Below are 25481 nucleotides of genomic sequence, written 5' to 3' on the forward strand. Positions count from 1 at the left end.
CACCCAAAGTCTTCCCATGCATCTCTGAATTCCTCATATTTGTCATTTCTACAGTGCAGTAGAATTCTAGTACAACTTGTTTAGGGATTCTCCAATCAATAGGTACCTACATAGTTTTCAGATTTTTGCTGCTACTACTACAAGAATATTTGTTGAAAAGTGCTATTACGAGTATTTTTTTATGTGGGAATTTTCTGTCTTACCCTCTTTGGGATTTGTTCCCAGTATTGGAATTGCTGGGTCAAAGGGTATTTACAGTTCAGTGGCTTTCCTCACACAATTCCAAGTTATTTTTTTAGAACTTTGTTACAGCTCATAGCTCTATCAGCAGTGTATTAATTTCCCTTTCTTTTCAGAGCCCTTCTAATATTGACTGTTTTTATCTTTTATCATCTTTGCCAATCTTATGGATAATGTGATGTGAAACCTCACAGATGCAGAAATATGCATTTCTCTTATTATTAGTGATTTGGAGCATTTTTTCCCTTTTAAAATGTTTTTGTTGATTTTTTGAACGTCTTTCCCCCCTAAATATATCCCTCCTCCCAGAGATCCATCTTCTATAGCAAAGAACAAAATGGAGAGGAAAAAAGCAATTCAGCAAAACTAACCAAGACATAGCATATGTGACGTTTTCATTTCCATAGCCCTCCACCTCTGCAAAGCAAAAAGCAATGTGTATTTTCTCATTTCTGTCTCTCTCTCTCTCTTTTTTTTTTGGCCAAACTTGGTCATCGTAATTATATAGCATTCATTCTGGATTTGTTTTTTTTCCATTTTACATGTTATAGTCATTGTGTATATTATTTATCTGGTTCTGCTTACTTATATTTTATGTAAGTTTTCCCATGCTTTTCCACATTCTTCATATTTATCATTTGTACAGTGATGCAGTATTCCCTTACATTCATACATCACAGTTTGTTTAGCTATTCCTTAGTCAATGGGCATCTACCCTATTTCTTGTTTTTGCTGCTATGCAAAGTGCCACTATAAATATTTTGTTGCATGTGTGACCTTTGTCTCTTACTTTTGGGGGGTATATGCCTAGCAGTGAGATTTCTGGGTCAAAGGATATGGATAGTTTAATCACTTTCCCAAACTACTTTCCAGAGTGGTTGGCCCAATCATAGCTCCATGAATAGTGTGTTCATGTACCTTATGGTTGATTGGAGCATTTTTCATATGGCTGTTGATAGTAATAGTTGATATAGCTCTTTAAGGTTTGAAAAGCATTTTACATACATTATCTCATTTGATTCTCACAACAACCCTGTGAGGTGAGTGCTACTGATATTATTCCCATTTTAAAGATGAGAAGTTCCCCTGAGAGTAGGTTTCTGGGGGTGGACTTCCAGCCTAGGGCTTTAGGTTTCTCTGAACCATAATTTTTGCAATTAATCTTTTGTAAACCTATCAGTTGACCACTTTTCTATTGGTAAATGACATTGGGGAGACTTTAAAAAAGAATAACCAGGGACATGAACACAATGATATAAAGAAAAGGAACTTTGAAAGATTTCAGAACTCTGGTTGACACAGGGATCAGTCATGACTTTAGAAGACTAAGAGTGCAGCAGGCTAGACTGCATCAGACATGACCCATGTGTTGGTGGGTTTTATTTGACAATATTTGTTATATTACGAAGCTCTTCTTGGGAGGAGGATGTGTTAATAAGTGGTGAGAGAGGTGCAAAAAAAAAAGATAGGAAGGAACATCAATAAGAAATTAAAAATACACAGAAGGAAGCAAAAAATTCAGAAGGAATTTTTTCCTATAAACAGAAGGGGCAATTTTGTTACTGCCTTGTTAAATAAACTAACAGAAGTTCAAATGTAATCTTTTTATTCTTTGTATATTGAAATGTTTGCTGATAATTGTTAAGTTCATAATAAAAAAGAAAAAAAAGAGAACCAGAAGAAAGCTTTTGGTTTGTTGGGTACATCCTTCATGGAGGCTTTAGAGAACAGACAGAGGCAAGAATTGTGCAGGATAAGAAGGGTAGAAGAGTTGTTATCTGTACTGCTCAAGGCGACATAAATACCAGTCACTAATCCATTAAAGTATAAAGGTATGTATGTCCAAATGGATGTTGTCCCCTTAAAAGTAGCTCTCTTGGGATTGTCTGTCTGCCTATTCCAAGATGTAGTCTGTGGCCTTGACTTTAGGGCCAAATTATGAATCATGCAAAGAAATGGGTCATATAATTTTATAGATGTATCCCAATTTTGACCCTAAGCAGAATAACTTGTAGAACACTTTAAGACTTCTGGAGCATTTTCTTCACAATAATGAGCCTGTGAGGTATTTTGTTGTTGTTCAGTTGTTTCAGTTGTATCTGACTCTCTCTGACCCTGTTTGGGGGTTTTCTTGGCAAAGATACTGGAATGGTTTGCCATTTCCTTCTCCAGCTAATTTGTGGATGAACTGAGGCAAACAGGGTTAAGTGACTTGCCCAGGGTCTAGTAAGTTTCTGAGGCTGGATTTGAACTCATGAAGATGAGTCTTCCTGATTCAAAGTCCACTGCACCACCTAGCTGTGAGGTATGAGTACAGCTGTTATCATTCTTATTTTACAGTTGAGGGAACTGAGGTTCAGGGAGGCTAAACTTGTCTATGATCACACACTAAGAAGTGGGAACCATTTTTAGAGCCTGACATCAGAGCTTGATCATTCATTTACCCACCGTATATGTACCAGATTTGTTCAAATGACTTTTGGCTATTTATGTGTCGGATTCACCCCCTCACCACTACTCTTCATTCTGATCCAACACATTTGTTACTGGAAAGATTATGAGGAGACACAGGCAGCTTGGTGTAGTAGAGAGTGAATTGGCCCAGGGACCAAGAAACTGGGGACCTTATCCCTCCTCTGCCATTAATTTGCTTTGTGACCCTGCACAATTCACTCTCTTGAGTCTGTATTTTTTTCTTTAGTAAAATCAGAGGATTAGATCAAATAGTAATCTGGGACTTAAGAGTTAGAAGGCAAAGCTCTGCCACCATTGAGGATTTTCAACAGAATATACTGAGACCCTGAACCTAATTCTTTAAGAGACATTCTAAGACTGGCTTGAGCAGTGGCAGCATATTTGGAATAAGTGTAAAAGTTTAGAGAAAGGCAGTGTCATATAGTGGAAAGAATATTGGCCCAGGATTCTGAAGAGACCTATATTTCGATCCTGGCTCTGGCTCCCACTCAATTTTTTGTGAGGAGAGTTTTTTGTAAATCTTAAAGTATTATATAAATGTAAGTTATTATCATTATTATTATTATCTCCTAAGAGAACTACTTAACTGGATAGAGCAGTCATTCAGACGAGTAAGCTTTGGTTTCTTTGTATTAAAAGGAAAAAAACATCAACAACAACAGTTAGTGAGTCCCCCTCACTTTATAGTCACACCTTTTATAGAACCTGCACCTCGATTAGTGCTCTGCACAGATAGACCTTAATGTTTCATGAATAAATGTTGACTGTGGAAGAAAGTTGTTTTTGGAATGGAGGGGAACGGATTTGATTTATTCTGTCCCCTTCCCAGCGAAAGGCATTTAACATGAGCTTAGGAAAATCTAGGGGAAGAGGAGCTGGACCTGGAATTAAGGTATTGAGTTCTTCAGTAGGATTCTGGATAGACTTGGCTATCAAATTTAACTCCCAGAAAATGTCATCAGTGAAGGTTGCTTTAATGAATTTTTCAGGCAGGTAATGAAAAGTTTTCAGTTTTGAGCTGCTCCTTAGTATGGCAGACCAGGTATAGTTGCAGCATTACTTAGGCAGGAGGAAAAGTCATTAAAGGAGCTATTCCAAGTCTCCACCCCAGCACCTGGAGTAGTGTATGAACATCTTAGGAAGGCAGATTTGGGCATCCATAATGGAAAATTTCCCAAAGATAAGAGCTGTTCTGAACCAAAATGGGCTGGGAGGTAATGCGTTCTCCGTATTTATGGAGCCTGGATAACCACTTGTTAGGGATTCTATAGAGTGGATGCTTGTTTGGATACAGATGAGTTGGATTATCAGGAGTTCTAAACCTTGGGTCTGTGAACTTTTTTTTTTAACTATTGTGATAACTGTCTTTCAATATAATTGGTTTTCTTTGTAATCTTATCTGTTTTATTTTATTTTATTTTATGCATCTAAAAACATTTTTCTGAGAATGAGTCCTCAGACTTCACCAGACTGCTAAAGGGGTCCATGACACAAAATGGGTTAAGAATCCCAGAACTAGATGATCTCTGAGATGCCTTTCAACTCCCAAGTTGCTGTAATTCTGTGACACTTAGTAGGATATGACTGTGTTTCAGTCAGCCTCCAGGAGCCCTTTGAGACAGTTCATCAACCCCTGGGTTCAAAGACAGGGTTCCTTGGATCCTTAAATACAGACATTCTCACTGTGCCCATGAACACACGAGCAGGCGTTTCATCACTCAGGAAAAAGAATGAGTATGTTTGGCATGAACACAGACTAGCACCTAAGGAGTTAAATTGATTTAATCTTTCATAATCGGCACTGGGAGATTTCTAGTCAACTGGAATTTTTAACAGACAAAATCTTTCATCTGTCTTTACACCAATCTTTGCACAATCCAGCCCCCTCCCTGGAGGATTTATTGTGGTTTTGATCTGCATTGCTTCAAACCATTGAAATCTTTTCAAAGCAGCAGAGATTTTTTTTTCTTCTTGTTACTTTTTTTCTCTTGCAGTACCCTGGTACCAAGAGTGGACACAGTTTGCTATTCAGCCTGATCAAAGCAGTCTGCACCAATGTAACTTCCTGATCTTACGGGGAACAGAACTAAATGTTTCCATGTTCGACTGAGATGGATCGCCAACTGTCGACAGAGCAGTTGCATCTGGCAATAATTATTTACTAATTCTACTCACTGTTTGATCTGGTTTGCAGTGTACAGCTGCAGCTATCAAGGCCATAAGAGAAAGTGGAATGAATCTGAACCCAGAAGTCGATGGGACAGTAATTCGGGTGCCGATTCCCATGTAAGTTAAGTGACTCTCGGTGAAATTCATACAATTCAGCTGAATTCAGCAAATATTTATTAAGTGCAGTGCCCTGTGTTCGACCCTAGACATACAGAGATAGATGGACTGTCCCATCATGGCTTTATCATCTATAGGATGTCAGAGATGGAAAGGGTCTTAGGAAAAAAATGTCAGATGTTGAAGAGATTTTAGAACATACAGTATTAAGATCAGAAGATGTCTTTTAGAACTATCCCTTTATATATTATTTTATGCATGAGGAAACAGGTCCAGAGATGTCAGGTGACTTGCCCAGAGTCAAGTTTCCTGTAAATTCAATAAACCTTTATTCAGTGGCCAGTATGTTAAAGGCACTGAGCAAATTGGATTGAATAGGACACAGACCTTGCTCTCTAGTTGCTAATGTCAGTGTCAAATACACAAATACATTGATATAAGAGGGGATTGAGATAAGGTCAAAGGAATATTCTAGGCCACAGGGGTGGGGAACCTGTGGCCTTGAGGCCACATGTAGTCTTCTAGGTTCTTGGGTGCGGCCTTTTGACTAAGTCCAAGTTTTATAGAACACATCCTTTTATTAAGGGGATTTATTCTGTGAAGTTTGTATTCATTCAAAGGACCACACTTGAGGACTTAAAGGGCCGTATGTGGCGTAGAGGTTAGACTACATGATCTTATAAGATCTGGTCTATGCCAAGTGTTGTGAAAATCAAGGAGAAAGAAATCACGGTTGTGAAGGAACAAGGCTGTACATATGACTTGTTTTATATTGTGTTGGAGTTGGAGTCAAGGTGAATTGGGTTCCCATTCTGCTAATGGCCCTTACTAGCCCTGTGGCACTGGGCAAGTCACTGAATATTTCTAAGCCTCATTTTCCTCATTCGTAAAGTATGGATAATAGTGTCCATATCCCAGGGTTGTTATGAGCTTCAAAGGAGCTGTTGTATATAAAGTGCTTTGTAAACCTTTAATGTCGGCTTTGTGAGGCATGTTAGGCATATTATCCATGCCTTATTCCCTTGTGTGGGAATACCCCAGGACTCTGTTCTGGGCTGTCTTCTCTCTTTACACATTTTCTCTTCATGATCTCATCAGGTCTTATGGGTTCAACTATCATCTCTATACAGATTATTTCCAAAACGACTTATCGAGCTCTCATTTTTCTTCTGAGCCTTAGTCTAGGTACATGAGTGGGGAACCTTTGGCCTTGAGGCCACATGTGGCCCTCTAGGTCCTCAAGTGCAGCCCTTTGACTGAATCCAAACTTCACAGAATTCATAGAATCCCACCCCTGGACCTCTGACTGTGTGCTGGACAGCTCCACCTGGATATCCCAAAGGCATCCAGACTCATTTCCGAAACTGAATTATCTCTCTCCTGAACCTAATCATCCTGTTCCTTCCAGTCACCAGGTTCTCAGCCTAAGCATTACCACTCAACTTTTCACTCTCACCCATTCCTTATATATAATATATTGCTAAGTCTGGTCAATTCTAATTCCACAACATGTCTCATATACATAAGGGTATTTAAGCCCTTCTCTCCATACACCCCCATAGCTACCACACTTCAAATCCTTATCACTTCTCACATAGGCAATTGTAGTAGCCTCCCAATTGGTCTCCTTGGCATCCAACCTCTCACCCTTTGCCCTCCCCAATCTGTCTTCCACAGCTGCTCTTTTGATAGTCCAGAGGTACAGGTCTGACATGCTGCTTCTGTACTCAGAAAGTTCCAGTGGTTCTACATTCCTTCTAGAATAAAATGCAACCTTTTCTGTTTGGCTTTCAAAACCTTTTATAAGCTGACCCCACCCTATCTTTCTGGGATGATTTTAATTCATACCTTTCACATATTCTAGTACTGCCAAACTGGCCTCTTTGCTTGCCTTCATATATAGTTCTCTGTCTCTTTCTTCCATGCTTTTTCACAGGATATCCTATATACTTGGAATGTTCTCATCTCTTAGAATCCCTTGATCCCTCAAGGCTACGCTCAAGTACCACCTTCTCAAAGTGGCATTTCTTGATTTCCCCCAGTTGTTAGAGCCCTTCCTCCCAATCACTTTGTATTTATTTTGTATATAATTCTTGTAGTTACTTATTTGTCGACATGTCATATCCTACCAGTAGAAATATAAGCCTCTAGAGGACTAGGGCTCTCTCATTTTTCTGGCCCAGTCCATAGTGCTTAATAAATGCTTGTGATTTTTTTTTTTTAATTAATTGATGGAATGCTTCAAAGAGAGAACATCTTCTGAAAAGTGGAGCTGATTTTCAGTTCGGTTCAATGAAACAATTAGAGTTGATTGTAAGACCCTGTGGCAACTAAAAGAAATACTCTTGCTCAGAGAGGTTATAGTTTGGTTTGGGGAGTTGAGACAAGTATATAAATACATTTAATAACAAGGCAAAATGTAATAATAATAATAATAACTCATATTTGTATTAACCCTTTAAGACTTACCAAGCACTTTCCTCACGACAACTCTTTGAAATAAGTAGCATAAGATTTATCATCTCCATTTATAGACAAAACCAAAGCTCTGTGATTTACTCATTATCACATAGCTAGGAAGTGACAGAGGCCTGGACTTGAACCTAGTTCTTCTACTCCCAAGTCGGTTACTCTCTTATACCATTTGTGCTTCATAGAGTATGATCAATATCGTAAGACAGATAAAAAATTTAAGAGGGTTCAGTTTTATGCTGCTCTCCTTTGTCAGAGAAAAGAGGGATTATGTCGATGGGAAAGTCTGATAAAAAGGAAAGCATATGAGGATTTTAGTTGGTGGAATTGGGACCAGTAAGCAAATTCTTGGGAGTGGGAAAGCCTCAGCAAGTAGTACCCACACTGTTTGCCTTCTTTGACCTCTGTCCAGTGTTGATGACCATATCGGCCAGCTGCTAGCCTTTGTCCATTATGGATTAGACAGCAACTTATCAATGGATTCTTTACTTTAAGATCCTTGTGGTTGGAGCTCTTTCCATCTACGTGCCTGTCATTCCATCTATTTTTATAAATGATCATAGTAGCTGGCTGTGGTGCAAAGCTAATTATTTTTATTTTTACTTATTTATTTATTTTTTTAGTCAATTGGGGTTAAGTGACTTGCCCAGGGTCACAAAGCTAGTAAGTATTAAGTGTTTGGTCTGAGGCCGGATTTGAACTCAGGTTCTCCTGACTTCAGGGCTGGTACTCTATCCACTGCACCACCTAGCTGCCCCAGTGCAAAGCTAATTAGAACATTGTTTCTAGACTTCATGAGATTAAAGCAGGATTCCAGAGTTCTTTCATTTTATGCACAAAAAACAGCTAATCAGGTTCTTTCTCTCCCCCCCATTTTAGCTTCTAAACAGATGCCTGAGTACTTTTGTATTAGTATTATTGCCAGGATTAGTAGCACATTGCCCTGGGATGAGCCTTCTATTAGGAGACAGCAGAAGCAGCTTTGAGCTGTGGCTTTGCCATTAACTAGCTGGTCGGGCAGTCCTGGTCCAGTTGTTTATCTCCCTGGCCTTCATTTTCCTATTCTGAAAATGAGGGGTTAGATCAGGGGTGGGGAACCTGCGGCCTTGAGGCCACATGTGGCCCTCTAGGTCCTCAAGTTCAGCCATTTGACTGAATCCAAGCTTCACAGAACAAATCCCTTTAATAAAAGGATTTGTTCTGTAAAACTTGGACTCAGAAGGCCACATGTGGCCTTGAGTCCGTAGGTTCCCCACCCTTGGTTAGACTTGGTCTTACAAGATCTCTTATAGCACTAACACTCTGTTTTCTATGTTCTAACATCTGACAGAACATTTATTAAGTACTTACTATGTGCCAGACATTGTGTTAAATTCTATGGATGCAGAAGATAGGCCCTGCCCTCAAAGAGCTGAATTCTAATGGGGGAAGTTAACCCAGTAAGGAAAGTTGGAAGGTGAGGTGATGGGGGACGAGGGGATGCAGAGGTGGGGGGGTATGTGGGATGCGATACAGCTACATGTGCTGTGGCACGATGTGGCCATAGCAAGAAAGTATTGGAGAGGACTGGTTCTGGGGGAAATAAGGCCCTATCTCACCTACTAGAGCCCAGTGTCCCAGGGGAGGAGTCCAAAGTTTGTCTTGTGGAGGGTGATTGTGGGTAGCAGATGAAGATGTTGACTGTTGTGGAGATAGCTAACAAGTTGTGCTATGGTCTTATGGGTCCTTTCAGTACTTCTACTCTGTGGCCAGTTCTCCACTATTTTATTTTAGAGCTCCTCTAGCTTCAGTGTTCTGTGCTCTAAGCTCTGATATTCTCCAAGGTCTCTTGCAGCTCTGGCTGTCTGATATAATGAATTTGTTGTGAATGAATTTGTTACATTGTTGTAATGGATCCATCCTCCAATGCTGAGGCCCACTCATAAGGATATTTTTATGTCAAAGGTCTAATTTGCACATTATGGAATTCTGCAGTCCCAGAAGAGTTCTTCATTCCTTTGGTGTGAACTATGTAACTTAGACGGAAGAACTGGGAAGTTTAACTACCATTTACAAAGGCATAGGAATCTGTTATGTTACATTAGAGTAGGCAATGGGAGTAATCCAAGAGAAAAATGACAGAGCAAACCTTTCTGCTTCTGTAAACTCCGTTTTATATACTTTTTTTCTCACTTTAACAGTGTAGGTGAGGGTCCTGAGGACATTACTAAATTATATTTTAGGGAATTTTCCAGCTAGAAATTGATTTCTCAAAGGCAGGATAGCATGATTAAGAAAATTGATGTAGGAGTAAGGTGACCTAGGCTTTTACTGTGACTTTGCCCCTAACTCACCTGGTAACCGTGGATAAAATATTGGTGTCCTTTGTGTCAATTACCTCATCTGTAAACTCAGCATACTAGTACATGGTAACCTAGAAGAATAATGTTGGGGGGTAATACAGATAATGTATTAAATGCTTTGAATTCCTAAGAAGGTAGAAACCATATAAATACAAGATATTAATAGTATAGGAAAAGCCTCTGTTACCTTGGATCTATTTAATGGTATCTTTGAATTAATTGTGCCAACACACTTATAAACTTTAAATCACTATACAGATGAGTTAATAAAGATAGAACTGTAGAATAGATCTTCCCACATATGATATATTTTCCATACACCCACATATTCTCCATAGGGGTCTTCCTCTGATGCCTTATTTTGGTACTGGTGTGACCATGGCATCTCACAGCCTTTGCCATTGGGAGTACAAGCTCTGGTCAGTTCCACCAAATTGGAAAGGCTTTCAGTATAGTCCTTTTGATGGTCATACACGTGTGTCATCTTCTGCTGCTCGAGGACTGTCTCATGAGCAAAGAAGCCCGTTGCCACAGAATTGGCCACCTGATGAGAGGTAGTGGTTGGTGGTATTAGAATCTGTGTGTGTGTGTGTGTGTGAGTGTAAAAGTGGGAAAGGAGATGGACCAGTTCTAGAGTGACACTGAGGGATAGTAAAATGGACACCCTAGGTGCTCCATTGGCGTTTGTGAACCAGAGGCAGGCCTTTGGTGTATTGGGTAGATTCTTTCTGGAAGACTTACAAAAACATTGACCAATGTCACCCAGAATGAGATGCCTTGGATAGGTTGTGATCTGTACCAGTTAAGGGTACTCTCCACACAAATGAGACTGTTTTGAAGTATCCATAAATCTGTTCTACAGCTCTATCTTTAATAACTCTTTTGTATAGTGATTTAAAGTTTACAAGTAAAGTGCTCACCTCATAATAAACTTGTGATGTGGATAGTACAAACAGCATTGTCTCCATTTTACAGATGAAAGAACTGATACCAAGAATTAAAATGACTTCTCGTGCCGTCATTTGTCCTAGGTCTCTTTTCCTTCTCCCATTTTTTGGGAGTAGGTAAAGTTGAGCTCTAAATAAGAGGCCACTTCTGTCCCCTTCTCTCTGATATCTTCTTCCATCACCTCTCTAATTACTTTGAATTGGCACACTTCATCTGGCTTCTGATATCCCAGACCATGTTTCAGCCTTCACATCTCATCCATCTCTCCTCTCAGGCCATCCACCTGGCTATTCATTTCTCCCTTCCCTAGCCACCACTCCCCTGTTTGTGTTGTTTTCTCCTACTATATTATAAACTCCTTGAAGGCAACAGGCATTTATTAAGCACTTACCATGTTCCAGGAACTATGCTATGCACTTAAAAAATAGCTCATCTGATCCTCACAACAATCTTGTGAGGTAGGTGCTATTATTATCATCCCCATTTTACAGTTGGGGAAACTGAGGCAGACAAGTTAAGTGACTTGCCTTGCCTAGGGTCACAGAGCTAGTAAGTATCTGAGGCTGGGTTTGAATTCAGGTTTTCTTAACTCTGTGTCTAGTGCTCTATCTACCTAGCTGACTTCCTTAAATTTAGGGACTGTCTCTTTTGGAATTGTATCTCCAAAGCTTAGCACAGTGCCTGTCACATAAGTGCCTAATAAAATTTTTTTCATTCATTCGTTCAGCTCAGAGTACTGAAGAGTAGTTTGATTTTTAATAAACATAACAGTTTGTTCCTTGAATATGAACTTTAAGGAAATAAGGAATTTCTGGCAGGTAAATCCCAAATGAAAACAACTAATCCTGTTTCTTGTAATGCATTTGTTTCTTTGTTTGACAAGGAAAAGGTTAGTCCTTGGTCCTGTTCTTGGTCCTATTGGACCTATTCTTTTAAAAAAAAATCACCTCTCTGATTTGGTCCTATTGGTTCTGTTCTTTTAAAAATCCCCTCTGTCATTTTTTCCACTAAGGATTCTTTGAGCCTCGGTTCAGTTAATTGCTGTCATTCCCCCTGCGCATTTGGAAATCAGTGTGCCTCTCTGAGGGAGGGACCTGATGATCAAGAAAATTCCACCCAGAATCTTCTGTCTAGGACTTTTCTACCCCCATTTGGTAGGTTACTGACCATAAAGTTTCATATGGTATGATGGAAAAAAAAACAACACAGTGCATTAGAGTAAAAATAAATGGTTTTAAATTCTAGTACTGCTTTTTGTCCCTGTGGGACCTTGAGAGAATCCCTTTCCATCTCTGCACCTCAGTTTCCCTAGAGGTGGTTGGACTAGATGTGTTCTAAAGTCCATTCCCATTCTAAATCCTATAATCTTGGCTGAAGTACTCTAGCTTGGATTCCATCTTTCCAAAGCTATTTTCCTATCATCTGATGAGCCCTAAATGCTACCCTCCTCCATTTATGTGCCAGCTACTATATCTGTCTTGTGGTTGATTGTGCTAGAGGGATAGTGTGTCTGAATTACACATTCCAGGAAATATTGGTAATATCCTCTCTTACACACACATACACACACGCATACATGGAACTTTGGCATTCTTTAAAGAGAAAAATCAGTTAAGAATGACTCAAAGACCTCATTTTGGATTGAGAGCCCACAAATTTCCTTTGAGCAACTGCAGCTGTTTATAGTGGAGTTTGCTACCTCTTTCATTACTACTCAGATACCAGCCATTGCTCCTCATTTCTGAGTAATTCATTGTGTCGGATGATTTTCCACACAGAGTGCTTTTCTAAAGCAAGTATCTGGTGGGCCTCCCATCAGTCTGCAAGACACTTGCTTCCTTTTATTTGGCCTTGCCACATCCAAAAGACAAGAGAAACTTCATGCATTTAAGCTCTAGAGAGGCCCACATGTTTCCATGGTTTGCCTTGTGTGTATAATTGCAGCACACTCCTAAGACAGGAGACCTAGTATTTAGGCACCTGCCTGCTGATTGAAAGACACAAAGAGAAGCAATCAGTTTCACAGACACACTTCTAAAGGAATTGAGCTTTCAACAGAAACTGGAGAGAAAGTTGTCACCAACACCTATGCAAAATGTTGCATAAATAAGAGGCCACTTCTGTCCTCTTCTCTCTGATATCTTCTTCCATCACCTAATAGACTGATTTAAAATGCGAAGAAAGTTGCCAGCAATCTTCCAGGTTAGATAGCATCATTAACGTGTCTAACCCCTCTGAGCAGACACCCCTCCTGCTGCACTCAGATTGGAAGAGGGACAGGGACAGCAATGACTAATTACACATCTACACGAGCTCAGAATTTTCCTGTACCACTGATGGGGTCACAGCATTGTCGCAGCACGGTTCTCTTACAGCAGGGCTGGATGCAGTAACCTTGATCAGACCACAGCTGTAGTGCAGCGTTTGGTTCTGGGTGCCACATTGTAGGAGGGACATTGACAAACCAGAGCCTGTCCAGACATTGGCTAGGTTGGGGGAGGAGACTGTAGACAATTCCATACAAAGATTTATTGAAGAAATTGGAAGTGTTTAGCCTAGAGAAGAGAAGACTTGGGGAACGATATTCTCGTCATCTTCAAGTATCTGAGGACTTGTCAAGACTTAATTTTCTTGGCCCTGAAAGGCAAAACCAGGACCAGTGGGGAAGAAGTTATAAGGAGACAGGTTTCAATTCAGTGGAATCTGGTAGGACTTCTTGTCCAGAACTGGAATGGGCTTCCTACACAATCCAGGAGTGAAATGAGTCCTACATCACTGGAGGGTCTTCAAACACAGGACAGATGACCACTTGTTGTGGATACTACCCCAGGTTGAGGTAAAAGTTGTTGAGCTCTGGGGTCCCTTCTAACTCATTTCTTGTTTTTAGTATAATGGAAAGAGTCCTGGATTTTGAGTCATGTTGAAATTTTGGTTTTGCTACTTAGTAGTTGCATGACCTTGGCCAGGTTGCTTCCCCTTTCAGCCTCAGTTTTTTCATCTGTCAAAAGAGGGGATTGGACTCCCTGACTTTCAAGGTTCAAGAATTAGATCATTTCTCCCTTTTTAACCTACCTTTGTTTTGGGGTACAAAGGTTACCAACAAAAGGTCCAGTTACTTAAATGGGAGATGGCACTGGTGTTTGTCAGACAGATGGGGATGCATGAGCTCTGTGACCTCAAACCAAGATGCATAGGAAATCAGGCCACACTGCACAAACAAAAACATTTCCTTCAAGGCCTCAGAGCCCCAAGTCCCCAGGCTGCCCCTGCCTGAAAACAATAAAGCTGGTGAGTGTGCTCATGGCAAATTTGCCGTGCTGCTCTTCCCATCCCTGGGGAGGAGTTCTTTTCACAGAATCCCAGCAGGAAGATGGCTAGATTCACACTCCTATATTTCCCCCTGCCCCTTAGAAGGTTAGAGATGAAATACTGGAAAATCCTCTTCCCTAGAATAGCAGGACGTTCTTTTTCTTTGGAATCCATTTGTATCATTTCTTTTGCCAGGTCCCAGGCCTAGGAGGTTTAAGCAGTTTAAACAGTTCTCATTTAATACATGGGATCATTTCAATATGCCTTCTAGGTTTGTAAACACCTTGTTCAGAGGAGTTTTGTGATATAGGGGGAAAGTTACCTAAGTTGGGTCTTGAAGGAAGAGAAATGTTCCAGCAGGTAGAGATGAAGGGGGCACATTTGCCAGAGAATAGAGGACAGCCTGCTCAAATGCAGGTGCAGGGGATAGCAGGATGAAATTGGGCCACTGTGAGCAGTGTAGTTTGGCAGGAATTTAGAGTGCATGAAAGGGTTATAGTGTGAAATTAGATAGACTGGAATCAGATTGAGGAGGGCTTTGAATACTAGAGCTAGAAGTTTGTCTTTTATCCTGTAGGTAGTAGGGAGCCTAATGAGATTGTTGAACTTAAAATTGGAAAGGACCTTGGAAGAGAGATCATCTAGGCTGATTCTTTTTTTTAACCGACGAGGAATTTTGAGACTCACGAAGTATGTTTTCCAAAGAGTTAGGGAAGGAAAGGTTTCACTTTAATGAAAAAAAAAAGTGGATATATTGGTGTTCTGCTTCATTAGACTGAACTCCTTGAGGACAGGTACCATCTTTTGCCTTTGTTAGCACAGCCTAGAACACAGCCTAGGCACTTAATAAATGCTAGTTGACGTAATTCTTTGAATTCCTGCCTCAGTAGCTAGGGTGCTTTAGAGAAGGGAAGGTATCCAGGCATTTTCAGATCTTAAGGGATGATGATTCATTTACAAAAGGATTTTCACTTTATAAAAAGCTTTTGTAGCAAAGGTCATAGAAATCTGGAAAATACCAAGATTATTTAAGTATTGATTTATTATAGCTGGAGTTCTTAACCTTTTTTTGTAATATGGGCCCCTTCGGCAGTCTGGGAAACCTATAAACCCTTTCTCAGAATGATGTTTGTTGCATGCATTCATAATTGAAGGAAATGCTAAATTTGTTAGAGGTTAGTGAAAATAAAGATGTAATTTTTTTTTGCCATCTAAGGTCAGGGACCCCTAGAAAGTTAAGGGGTCTCTGGACTCTAGGTTAAGATCTCTTACTTTGTAGACTCATACCATCATGGTAACACCATAGGCAGCAGAAAGAACATCAACACCAGGTTGGGATGTTAGAAGATTTAGGTTTGAATCCTGGTCTTCCACTTATTTACCAGTTGACCTTGGACAAGTCATTGAACATTTTGTGGCCTGTTTCCTTATCTGTAAAATAAAGGGACTAAGCTGGTTTTAAGGCCCCTTCCAGGGGTGGCAAAGCTGACAGTGAGGTCTAGGATTGGAGAACCATAAATAAATTCCTGGAGCTAATTGAAAATCTATGTAGATAATGCTTCTCTGGGACTTAAAGCAAGTCAGTAGGAAAAATAGAATCCTCGTTACAAAATGTGCACTGGAACAAAGCATAATAACACCTTGCATTTGGGAAGTGCTGCATACTTTTCAGAATACATGCATCACCTTGATCACTGAGTTGGGGATCAGGAGATCTTGGTTTGAATCCTTCAGTTCTGGCACTTAGTGATATGTTCTTGGGCAGGTCCTTCTCCAGTCCTCAGTTTCCTCCTCTGTACAGTTGTCATGATAATTCTTAGCATGTTGCTTCATAGAAGTATTTTGAGGAAAGTATTTGCTAGGTTATAAGCCTTGCACAAATGACCTGTTTTTATTGTTACACCAAATTTCGATCTTTGGAGGCATACAAGTGACCCTGGGCTTTTGAAGGTTCTGGAAGGAATCACCAAAGATGAGACTTCCTTGTCCTTCGTACCTAACCAAAAGGGATCTCTCCCATCTTAAATTTATTGTAGCATTTTGCCTTGATGGCTACTTGGACCTCCTTACTTTTTTCCTTGCATCATAGTTCTTTAATTGACTGGCTTCTGTCTTCTTAATAGAGAACCAGGATGGGGAGAGCAGAGATGTATCTCCCTTGCCTAGGGGAGATACCTTAAATATAGTAGATAAGTTGCCTTAAATGTAGTAGATAACTTAGTAAATGTTTGCAAAATTGGGCTGAATTTGTATCTTAGCACCTGACACAGCACTTTGCAATTTAATTTATTTGAACAAATATTTATTAAATGCCTGTTTTGTACTGAATATTATGATGGGAAAGATAAGAAGTATAAGCTCAGTCGATACCTAATGTATATTAGTTTTAATGTCATTGAAATTGTGCCCTCCACCAGTGTTGTACTCCAGCATCTCATCACATGGAATTGATACTGGGTTCCTACAGGCCCTGCCATTGGTGTTAGGTAAAAAGTGGTAGGCCCCACCAAGCTGAAAAGGCTCTCAAGTATGGGTCTGATGAGGACCCTAGATATGTCTTTGTCTGAAGACCGAGTTATCAAGGTCGTAGAGGCTCCTCCCCAGGTTGACTGTAATGCCGCTTTTGTCCCTAGCATTTCGCAAACACCATGTAGTAAGTTGCAAAGGGAGTGGCTGTCTTGTCTTGTTGGAAGGACTCCTCTCCTAGAACCCTGTAGTATTTAAGTACTATATCCCTTATGCCTGGCACAATTCTATGATAATCAATTTAATTCAATATACACATTAATATCTGCTGTATGTAAAGCACTGTGCCAGGTAGCGGGGGAGACACCAAGTTTGGGCACATAGTAGATGCTTGGTAGATGTTAATTGAATTGAATTGAAAACTTGAAGTCATTTCCCATAAGTGTAATCAGAAAACCATTTAAAGTTGAATGTCCTACCTAATAGCTATCTTTTGTAGTCATTCCATCTGTGTGTGTTGCCTTCTCCTTTATCACCTGCTAGATAGCTCTGTGTACATTTGTCGCACTGATGTATAAATAATAGGAAGCACTTATCTTACCGTGGGGAGTCTTGTCTGCCACGTGTTGGGAGTGGGGTGTGCCCTTTGCATGTTGTTCCAGGGGATATGTTCAAGGAGTCCAGGAAGGTGTCTGTCTTGGATATATCAGGAAGACCTAACCAGCAGAGTTTGTCTAAACAATGCCTCACCCTGTGGCCAGGGCCAAACCTGCTGAGTGGTTAAAATCTTTGCATTGTGTCCTGGGGAATCTCTGACCTTGACAGAAGGGGCTGCTGTATTCATCAGCTGGCACAAGGCCCAGCTGGAGGGTGGACTCTGTGCTGTCTCTGGAGCCCTGTTGCACTAGGTGTGTGGAATCTTTTGGAATGAGGGGGATGCTAGCCCTGCTGCACCGCCACACACCTGCCCTGGCAAGTACACCTGGACTGTTGATTTTACTTTTGGCCAGCCTAGAACATTTGAGAAGGGACCCTGACAACCTGGAGCACTTCCAGAGGAAGACAGTTGGCATGGGGAGAAGACTTGAGATGATGAAATCACAGGTTTTAGAGCTGGAATTAACCTTAGAAATTTTCTAGGCCAGAGCTCCCTTGTTAAAAGAGAAGAAACTGAGGCCCAGAGAAATTAAGTGAGCTTTTATATAGTCTGTAGCTGAGCTGGGACTTCAGCTCAGGTCCTCTGATCCCAAATCTGATGATCTTCCTCCTATACTATTCTGCCTCTCAGTTCACAGGATCATAGGACCATAGACTGAGAGCTGTAGAGGACCTTAGAGACCATTGAATCCAACTACTTCATTTTACCGATAAAGAAATTGTGGTCCTTGGAGGTTAAATGACTTGCTGAGGGTTATGCAGCTAGTGTCTGAAGCAGCATTTGAACTCAGGTCTTCCTAACTCCATTTGCTGCACTTTATCCTCCTAGCTGCCTCATTGAAAGCTCTAGGCCAGGAATAGTAGCCCATGTCTTTGGTTCCTGCTCTCAGGGAGGCTAAGGCTAGTGGATTGCTTGAATGTAGGAGCTCTGAGTTGTAGTAGGGCTGAGCCAGTTGGAGGTCTGAACTAAGTCTGACACCAGTACAGTGAGTCCTCAACATTGGGGAACCATCAGGCTTAGTTCAGGGGTGAAGCTGCCCAGGGAGGAAACAGAGTATGTTGAGGCTCTTGTGTCCATCATTGATGGAATTGAGCCTATAGGTGACCACTACACTTCCAGCCTGGAAGAGGTGAGGAGACTCGATCTTCAAAGAAAGGAGAAGAAAAGATCTAGTGATATTTAACCTGTAGAAGAGAACCTTGGGTTTGTAGATCTGGGACAGGGGGCAATGAAGAGTGACAGAGGAAGGCATTGAATCTGTCTTCAGGGACTGTATAAATGACCCTCACAGGGAAGAAGGATTCGATTTTAACCCAAGGGACAGAAGGACAAACAGTCATGACCATGTTTAGTGCACTTTGCACTGTACCACATTCCCTCCATCATGCTGCTATGGATCAACTCCTAATGGTACCTCAGAGCCTCAGGAACAGAAAAAAAAAAAGAGGTCCATGAAAGATAAACCTATAAATCCATTTCAGTCAGCATGATAAAAATCAATATTTTATGTAGATTTTTAGTTCCCTGAACAACCTGATGATACATTTTGTTTTTCAAAACTGAGGATACCTAGAAAAACTCCATTTCCTTATCAGAATGATGGTTTCTTCAAAAACTCTCTAGTACACATGATAGCACAAATTTCCATGTTTCTTTACAACAACCCTTTACAGTAGCTAATACAAGTATTATTATATCCATTTTATAGATGAGAAACTGAGGTTCTGAGAAGTTCAGGGACACACAACTGGTAAATATCCAAATATCTAGGACCTTTGAACCCAGGTCTTTTAATTCTAAGATTAGTTTCTCTGTCATTACATCAGGTTCTTTCCTGGCCTGTATTATAACAGAAAATAAATTACAACAAATATGACTGATAAAATACCTTCTATACAATAAGCTTATACATATATACATACATATGTACATATATACATATGTGTATATATATATATGTATATATATATATGAATTATCTGTTGTGAGCCTCTTCCAAAAGTCATTTATATCTATTCTAACTTTTTTCAGACTGTTCATTTTCTACAGTTTATCAACTTAATCAATACTTGTTGGATTAGATAGATGAGATCCCTGAAATGCTGTGAGAGACAAATGTGTCTCTAGTATCTAAGGGCACTGAACCCAGCAATTTGTAATGATAGTTTCTTCCCTGGCAAGAGAAATGCTGATACTCGGGGCCATCTTGTAGCAGAATTGTGAAATATAGGAAAAGGTTATCTTTAATCCCTACAACCTTCCCTGTTTTTGCCATTTTACTCCTTCTGTGGAGCTCTGTGATTGATAAAGCTAGGTTAACAATCAATCATGATCAGCAGGTTGGAGGCCATTATTAACTTATGCCTTAGTAAAAATTCAAGTTATTTGTGTCCTACTTCCAGGAGTATTTTCATTGCCTCTAATTGTGAAGTCATAGTGGTGGTGGTGATGATGATGATGATGATGATGATGATGATGATGATGGATGATGATGATGTGATAATACCAGCTTTTTGGCACCTTACAGTATTGGAATTATATTTACAACCTTTATCTCATTGGAGCCTCACAAGCACCCTGTGAGGAAGTCAGGGCAAGTAGTGTTTTTCCCAGAGATTAAATGACTTCCCCAAAGTCATATAACTACTGAGTAGTAGAGCCAAATCTTCTAATTCCAAAGTCAAGACTCTTTGCCATATCTCAGTGGTCTGTGTTTAGAAGTTTAAGTGGCTTCGCACTGACACAGATTATTCATAATGTTCTTCCTGGCATCGTGATATGATTAGTTTTGGGGTTTTTTGTATTTTTTCTTGGTAGATCAAGTTTCAATTTCCATGTTCCTTCCCTGTTTCTTTTGCTGTGCCAAAAAATAGAACCTAAAAGAAAAATATCATTGTGATTTCCATTAATTGGATTGAAAATCATGAGGGCAACAAGAACCAGTCCAAATTCCTAAACTACTGACATGATGGTTAGATCCCCCTTCAGCTCTGGGATTCATATTTTTGACTTTGAAAGTATATTCTGCCTAGAATCCTAAAGAATACTCATTTAGGCACAACTTAGGTGCCCAAATGTAAGTGATTTATGTACAAGGCCCTCTTCCCTTTCTCATGAGCATTCTGACACAGAATTCTCCTTGTACAGTACACTGCTTGCTTTTCAAAAACGCTCCCTTTTCCATTGCTCCTTAAATTCCTTTAAACTTTTAGCAAGGAGATTGAATGGGTTGTTTTGAGGAGGGAGAGTAAGAGTATGAAAACATAGGAGTAGCAGACAGGATAAGGAGATACCCACATCATAGCTCACAGGGAATCTTAAAAACCATACATCTTAAATCCAGGAATTTTGCAGACTGTAAGAATGTACAGTAAAATACTATTTAATGATAAGAATCAGGTGTTCTGGGAATTAAGGAATCTGGGCTGTAATCTAGTCAGGAGTCCAACTCTGCCCCTAAGTTGTGTGATTTTGGGAAAGTAGCTTAACCTCCCTGAATCTCAGTTTCTTCCTCTGTAAAATGGGAGTAATAGTTTTTGTACTTGCTCATCACAGAAGGTGATTGTGAAGAAAGTCAAGTATAAGCTGTGAAGTAGCCCTGTAAATAAATAAACACCGCTATTGGTCCGGAGTGGCAATGTCATTGGTATAGGTTACCCCCAGAGAGAAAACTCCATGCACCAAAGCAGATGGTGACACCACCAGTATGTGTCTTGGGCAGGACTTGAACCCAGGTCTTCCTGACTCTAAGATTGTTGTCTTCCACTACTTCTCCCCTCTTCTCTAGCCCCTACTTCTCTAGCTCTTATTCTAATTTGTCCCTGTTTTAAAGATGAATCACAGAACCATGGAGAGTTCAAAGTACTCTCAAAGGTCACCCACACCCAGTCAAAAATCTCTTCTGTCATATGAGAAATGGCCATCCAACCTGTGCTTGAAACTGAGGCCCAGAGAGGTTATGGGCCTTCTCCAAGGTCATGTTGCTCTCTAGACTTTACACCAGGACCTTTACAGCATGTGGCCCGTTCGCCACTTGTGGCCCACCAAAAGATTTCAGGCAGCCTGCAAAAAATGTATAGGATGTAAAACAAGCCTGCACAACATACTGCCACAGGCCGCTTTGGCAAATTGCAAGTGGCCCCAGGACTGCTTTATACTAACCCCAGTGTTTCTCTACACGGGCATGATCAAGCTTTCTAACTCTTATTTTTATCTTTTCAGCAGCACCTAAAATACAATAACAAATGTTTGGCTAATTTTTTTTTAATTCGGGGCTCCCCCACCCCCCTCTTTTTTGTTGATCAGAGTTACCAGGGAACACAGAGAAATGCTGGTCAAGCTTGCAAAACAGAACACAAACAAGGCTAAGGATGTCCTGAGGAAAGTGCGGACAAATGCAATGAATAAACTGAAGAAATCCAAGGATACAGTGGCTGAAGATACAATTAAACTAATAGAGAAACAGGTAATTGCGATTTTCAGATCAATATGTAAATGTATATAAACTGTACGTAACAGCTGCCATAAATGCCATGTGGGATAAGCAAGGCTGTAGTAATTATAGGTCTCATAGAATGCTTTACATGTGGCAAAGTGCTGTCTTTACACCATGTCAGTGAAGTCAGTAGTACAAATATTGTTCCCATTTTGTAGATGAGGATACAGGCCTATAGAGGGGAAGTGATCTGCCCAAAGCAGGTACAGAGCCAGAACTAGAGTCAAGGCTGGAATGTGTGGGAGGGAAGAGGGATCATTGAACTTTTGATCTGGGAGGGACCTAAGAGGTCATTTAGTGCTACCCTCCTCTTTTACTTCTGAGGAAACTGAGACTCTTAAACGTAAAGTGACATTATCAAGATCGAACAGGCAATAGGCAGCAGAGCTGCTAACTCCAAATTCAATTCTCCTCACTCATGACACATTTCCTGGGCCTTCCAGCTAGAAGGAGTTTAGATTTGGGACCATCTGAGAGTTTTGAGGAAAGCCATGGTTTAGGAGGAATAATTGTGTGACATTTATGCAGTGCTTTGTGCCTTATAATGCACCTTCCTCATAGCCATCCTGGGTGTTGGGTGAGGAAACTGAGCCTCAAAGAGGCTAAATGACTTGGCATGGTGACATACTTCCTAAGTGTCAGAGCCAGGACTTGAACCCAGCTTCCCTGACTTTAAAGTCAAATCAAACAGCTTTTGTAGAAGGAATTAAGGAGGAGGTCATGGAAAGGGGTAGCTGTGTTGACACAGGGGTACCCTGGGGAAGGTCCTGGTGCCCCTAGTATCCCATTTGCTGGATGTTGGTGAGAGTTGGAGGTGGGAGATCCTGGAGGCTGGAACTCATGTCAGGGGTCTTGTACTCTCCCAGCAGTGTAGTAAAGCACAGTGGATACTGGACCCAGAATCAGGAGATGCAGGCTAGGCTTAAATCCTAGCACTTAGACTAGCTGTGAATATGAGCAAGCCCCTTCAACTCTCTGAATCTCAGTTTCCCTATCTGTGAAATGAGGGAAATCATACCTGTATGAGATACAGCTCAAGCTGGTTGTGAAGAAAAGGTTTTGTAACCTTAAAGTGCTATAAAAATGTGAGTTGTTATTATTTGTACCAAATATAGTCATCTGATGTCCCAGAGGTCTGTCCTTCCCTCTCTTCTCCTTCCTTCCTTCCTTCCTTCCTTCCTTCCTTCCTTCCTTCCTTCCTCCCTCCCTCCCTTCCTTCCTTCCTTCCTTCCTTCCTTCCTTCTTTCCTTCCCCAGATGTACCTAGCATGTAGATTCTACTTCCTTTAACTCTTGCCTCATTCTTTCTTCTAGTTATTTAAATGACAAATGCTCAGAGACCATACCAGGCTCATAAAAGGAAGGTAGAAAGTGTTCTTGGGACTGTAGATCAGGCAGAAGTGAGGGCCTGAGCTGAACCCAGTGGGTTTCTGTGGCATTTGGGCAGGAGAAGGAAGGGCTCCTGCTGAGGTTGCACAATACCTTCTCTGCATCAGTAAATTGCTGCTGCTTTCCTGTGAGAAGCCGTGAAACGTTGGGGACTGGCAGCCTTTCCTTATTTATCCTGTGCTTATTGGCCTCTTGCCTACAATAGTAGCAGCAGAGGCAAGAGAGCCACTTGGGTAAGAGAAAATGCTCCAAGAAGCTCGTCAGGGACTGGACCCATGTTCTAACTGATAAAGAATACTCTTGGGCGAGAGAACTCCCTCTACTTCTCCAACATAGAGTCTTAGATAGTTGCCTCTTACATTGGGAAGTTAAATGACTTGCCCCAAGTCAAAGGCAGAACTTGAACCTGGCTCTTCCTGGCTCAGGGGTCAGCTGTCTGTGTTGCTTTGTTGTCTATTGGATGTCATGTTAGAAATATAGAAATAATGTTAAAATATTGCTGGAAGGAACTTCAGAACCCCAAATGTCAGGACATAGAACATAGACCTGGAATGGGCTTTTAAACATAGAACATTAACTATGGAATGACCTGGAAGGGACCTGAAGGATGATCTGTGGTCTAGTATAAGCCCTGGTAGCTCCTCCCAAGTTAGAAAGACAAAGCTCTATTTCCTCCAGCATTTAGCAGTATGTTTTTTGCACACAGCAAGTGTCTAATAAATGTCTGTTGTATTGCTTTATTATGAGTCTAGGCCTTATCTACCTATTGTTTGTGACTCTTTTAAGCCAGTTTCCTCATCGATAAGGTAATGATTTCTGAGGTCCCTTCCTGCCTTCAGTCTGTGATTGTCTATAATTGCCTCTGGTGAGACCAGTCTCTCCGTGTGGAGAGGCTCACCACCACCAATTTTTTGGCCAAGGCAGTTTGGGAAGACAGCTACTAAATCACGGAGGAATTTTGATTTGTCTTGGTTGTGGGGAATACCCACAAGGGTGAAATCATGGGTCTTTTGAAGTATACCTTTGTTTATGGTTTCATTTCCTCTATTCATCATGTAAAACATTGAGTTGGAATTTTTACTGATGAGACAGAGGCCAGCAATAATGCCATTAAAGGGCTAGGATCCTTTGTGGGGTGTTTCGAAATCTTTGCAGGGTATTTCAAATCTCTTTCCAAATCTACTTTATGTATGCACAAATTTTAATATGAGGCTAATGTTAGTTCATTTAACAGCCTGAATTTCAGTAGCACTTTGTAGTTTTAAAAAAATACATTTTCTTCACTCAGAGAACAGGTCTGACTTTTTTAAGCTCCCACAGCAAGTTAGTGGAGCAATCTGGGACTCCAACTCAGGTCTTCTCACTCTAACCTAGTACTCTTTCCACTACCCTGTGTTGCCTTTCCAAATATTTTCTTCTATAGTATTTGGCTTCCTCCACAATGGAAAGATTGTCTTTATTTCTCTAGAAGAAGGAGTTAACTGTCTACTCTTGAGTTTATAAGAAAGAAAAGGTCCAATTCTAGACTTGTGTCCCTGTAGGTTTAATTTCCCTCTCCTCCCTCCTTCCCTCCCAGTCTCCCCCAGCCCCTTGGCCTGGCAAAGCTGTGCTGATTGAGGACTGAGGTCCTCCCCTCTCTAGCTCTGACATCTGCTGGCCTTCTGTTTTACCTTCGATCTGTCCTGCTGCTGAAACAGGCCTGCTAAACATGAAAGTACTTGGCAGCTACGGGTGGCGTCTTCGGCCAAGAACCTTTCACTACAAACCTTTCAGAGAAGTGAAGCCACTCAGAAATAAACTAACCAGGCTGCCAGTAGGGACAGAGAAGTTGAGTGCTGGCTGCTGAGAAGCAGAGAAGGAGGAAAGCCATCTATTCAGATTGCCAGGAACTTGCCTCAGGGCTCCTCTTTCCCCTGACTCCCAGGCAGGCTTCAGGAAAGGTAGCCTTGAAGGCCGACCTGCTTTTGGAAGGGATTTCAAGTGGTCCATTCCCCTCCTTCTTTGAAGCCCAGCCATGTGCCTGAGCCTGGGCTAGCCCAGAAAGGCCCTGGGGTCCTAGCACAGCCTTCACTGTGCTGGAAAGAGGACTCAGTTCCTCCAAACCTGAGTTCTTGTCTTTTTCTGCCACTTAGCTGGGACTGTGTGAACTGGGACATCAGTTTTCTTCTCTGGACCTCAGATTCCTCACCCATAAAATGTGGGGATTTGATTAGATGGTCTCTGAGGTCCCTTACAGCCCTGTTCACAGAAGCAGAATTTCAGAGTTGGAAGGGTCCTTGGTGACTTTATGTTCCCACCTCTGCCACAAAAAGAGTCTCCTCTCACATTCCTTCTCTGAGCTTTCCTCCAGTTCTCACCTTTTCTGTTCCAAGCAGCTGTCCAGCCCTAGCAGATCAGGGGCA

At 41.0% G+C, this 25481-nt stretch overlaps 1 protein-coding gene across 1 annotated transcript in view; it reads left to right on the plus strand.

Moving 5' to 3' along the window:
- The window catches only part of LOC114047091 (ribosome-recycling factor, mitochondrial-like), a 56878-nt gene that overhangs the window by 21240 nt on the left and 10157 nt on the right, over positions 1-25481 (plus strand). The window contains exons 5-6 of the mRNA XM_027867803.1: positions 4910-5001; positions 21502-21661. Of these exons, the coding sequence (XP_027723604.1) occupies positions 4910-5001; positions 21502-21661 (252 nt within the window). The remainder of the gene's footprint in view (positions 1-4909; positions 5002-21501; positions 21662-25481) is intronic.

This window comes from Vombatus ursinus, unplaced genomic scaffold (genome assembly GCF_900497805.2).
Source record: "Vombatus ursinus unplaced genomic scaffold, bare-nosed wombat genome assembly UNPS02014786.1, whole genome shotgun sequence".
NCBI lineage: Eukaryota > Metazoa > Chordata > Mammalia > Diprotodontia > Vombatidae > Vombatus > Vombatus ursinus.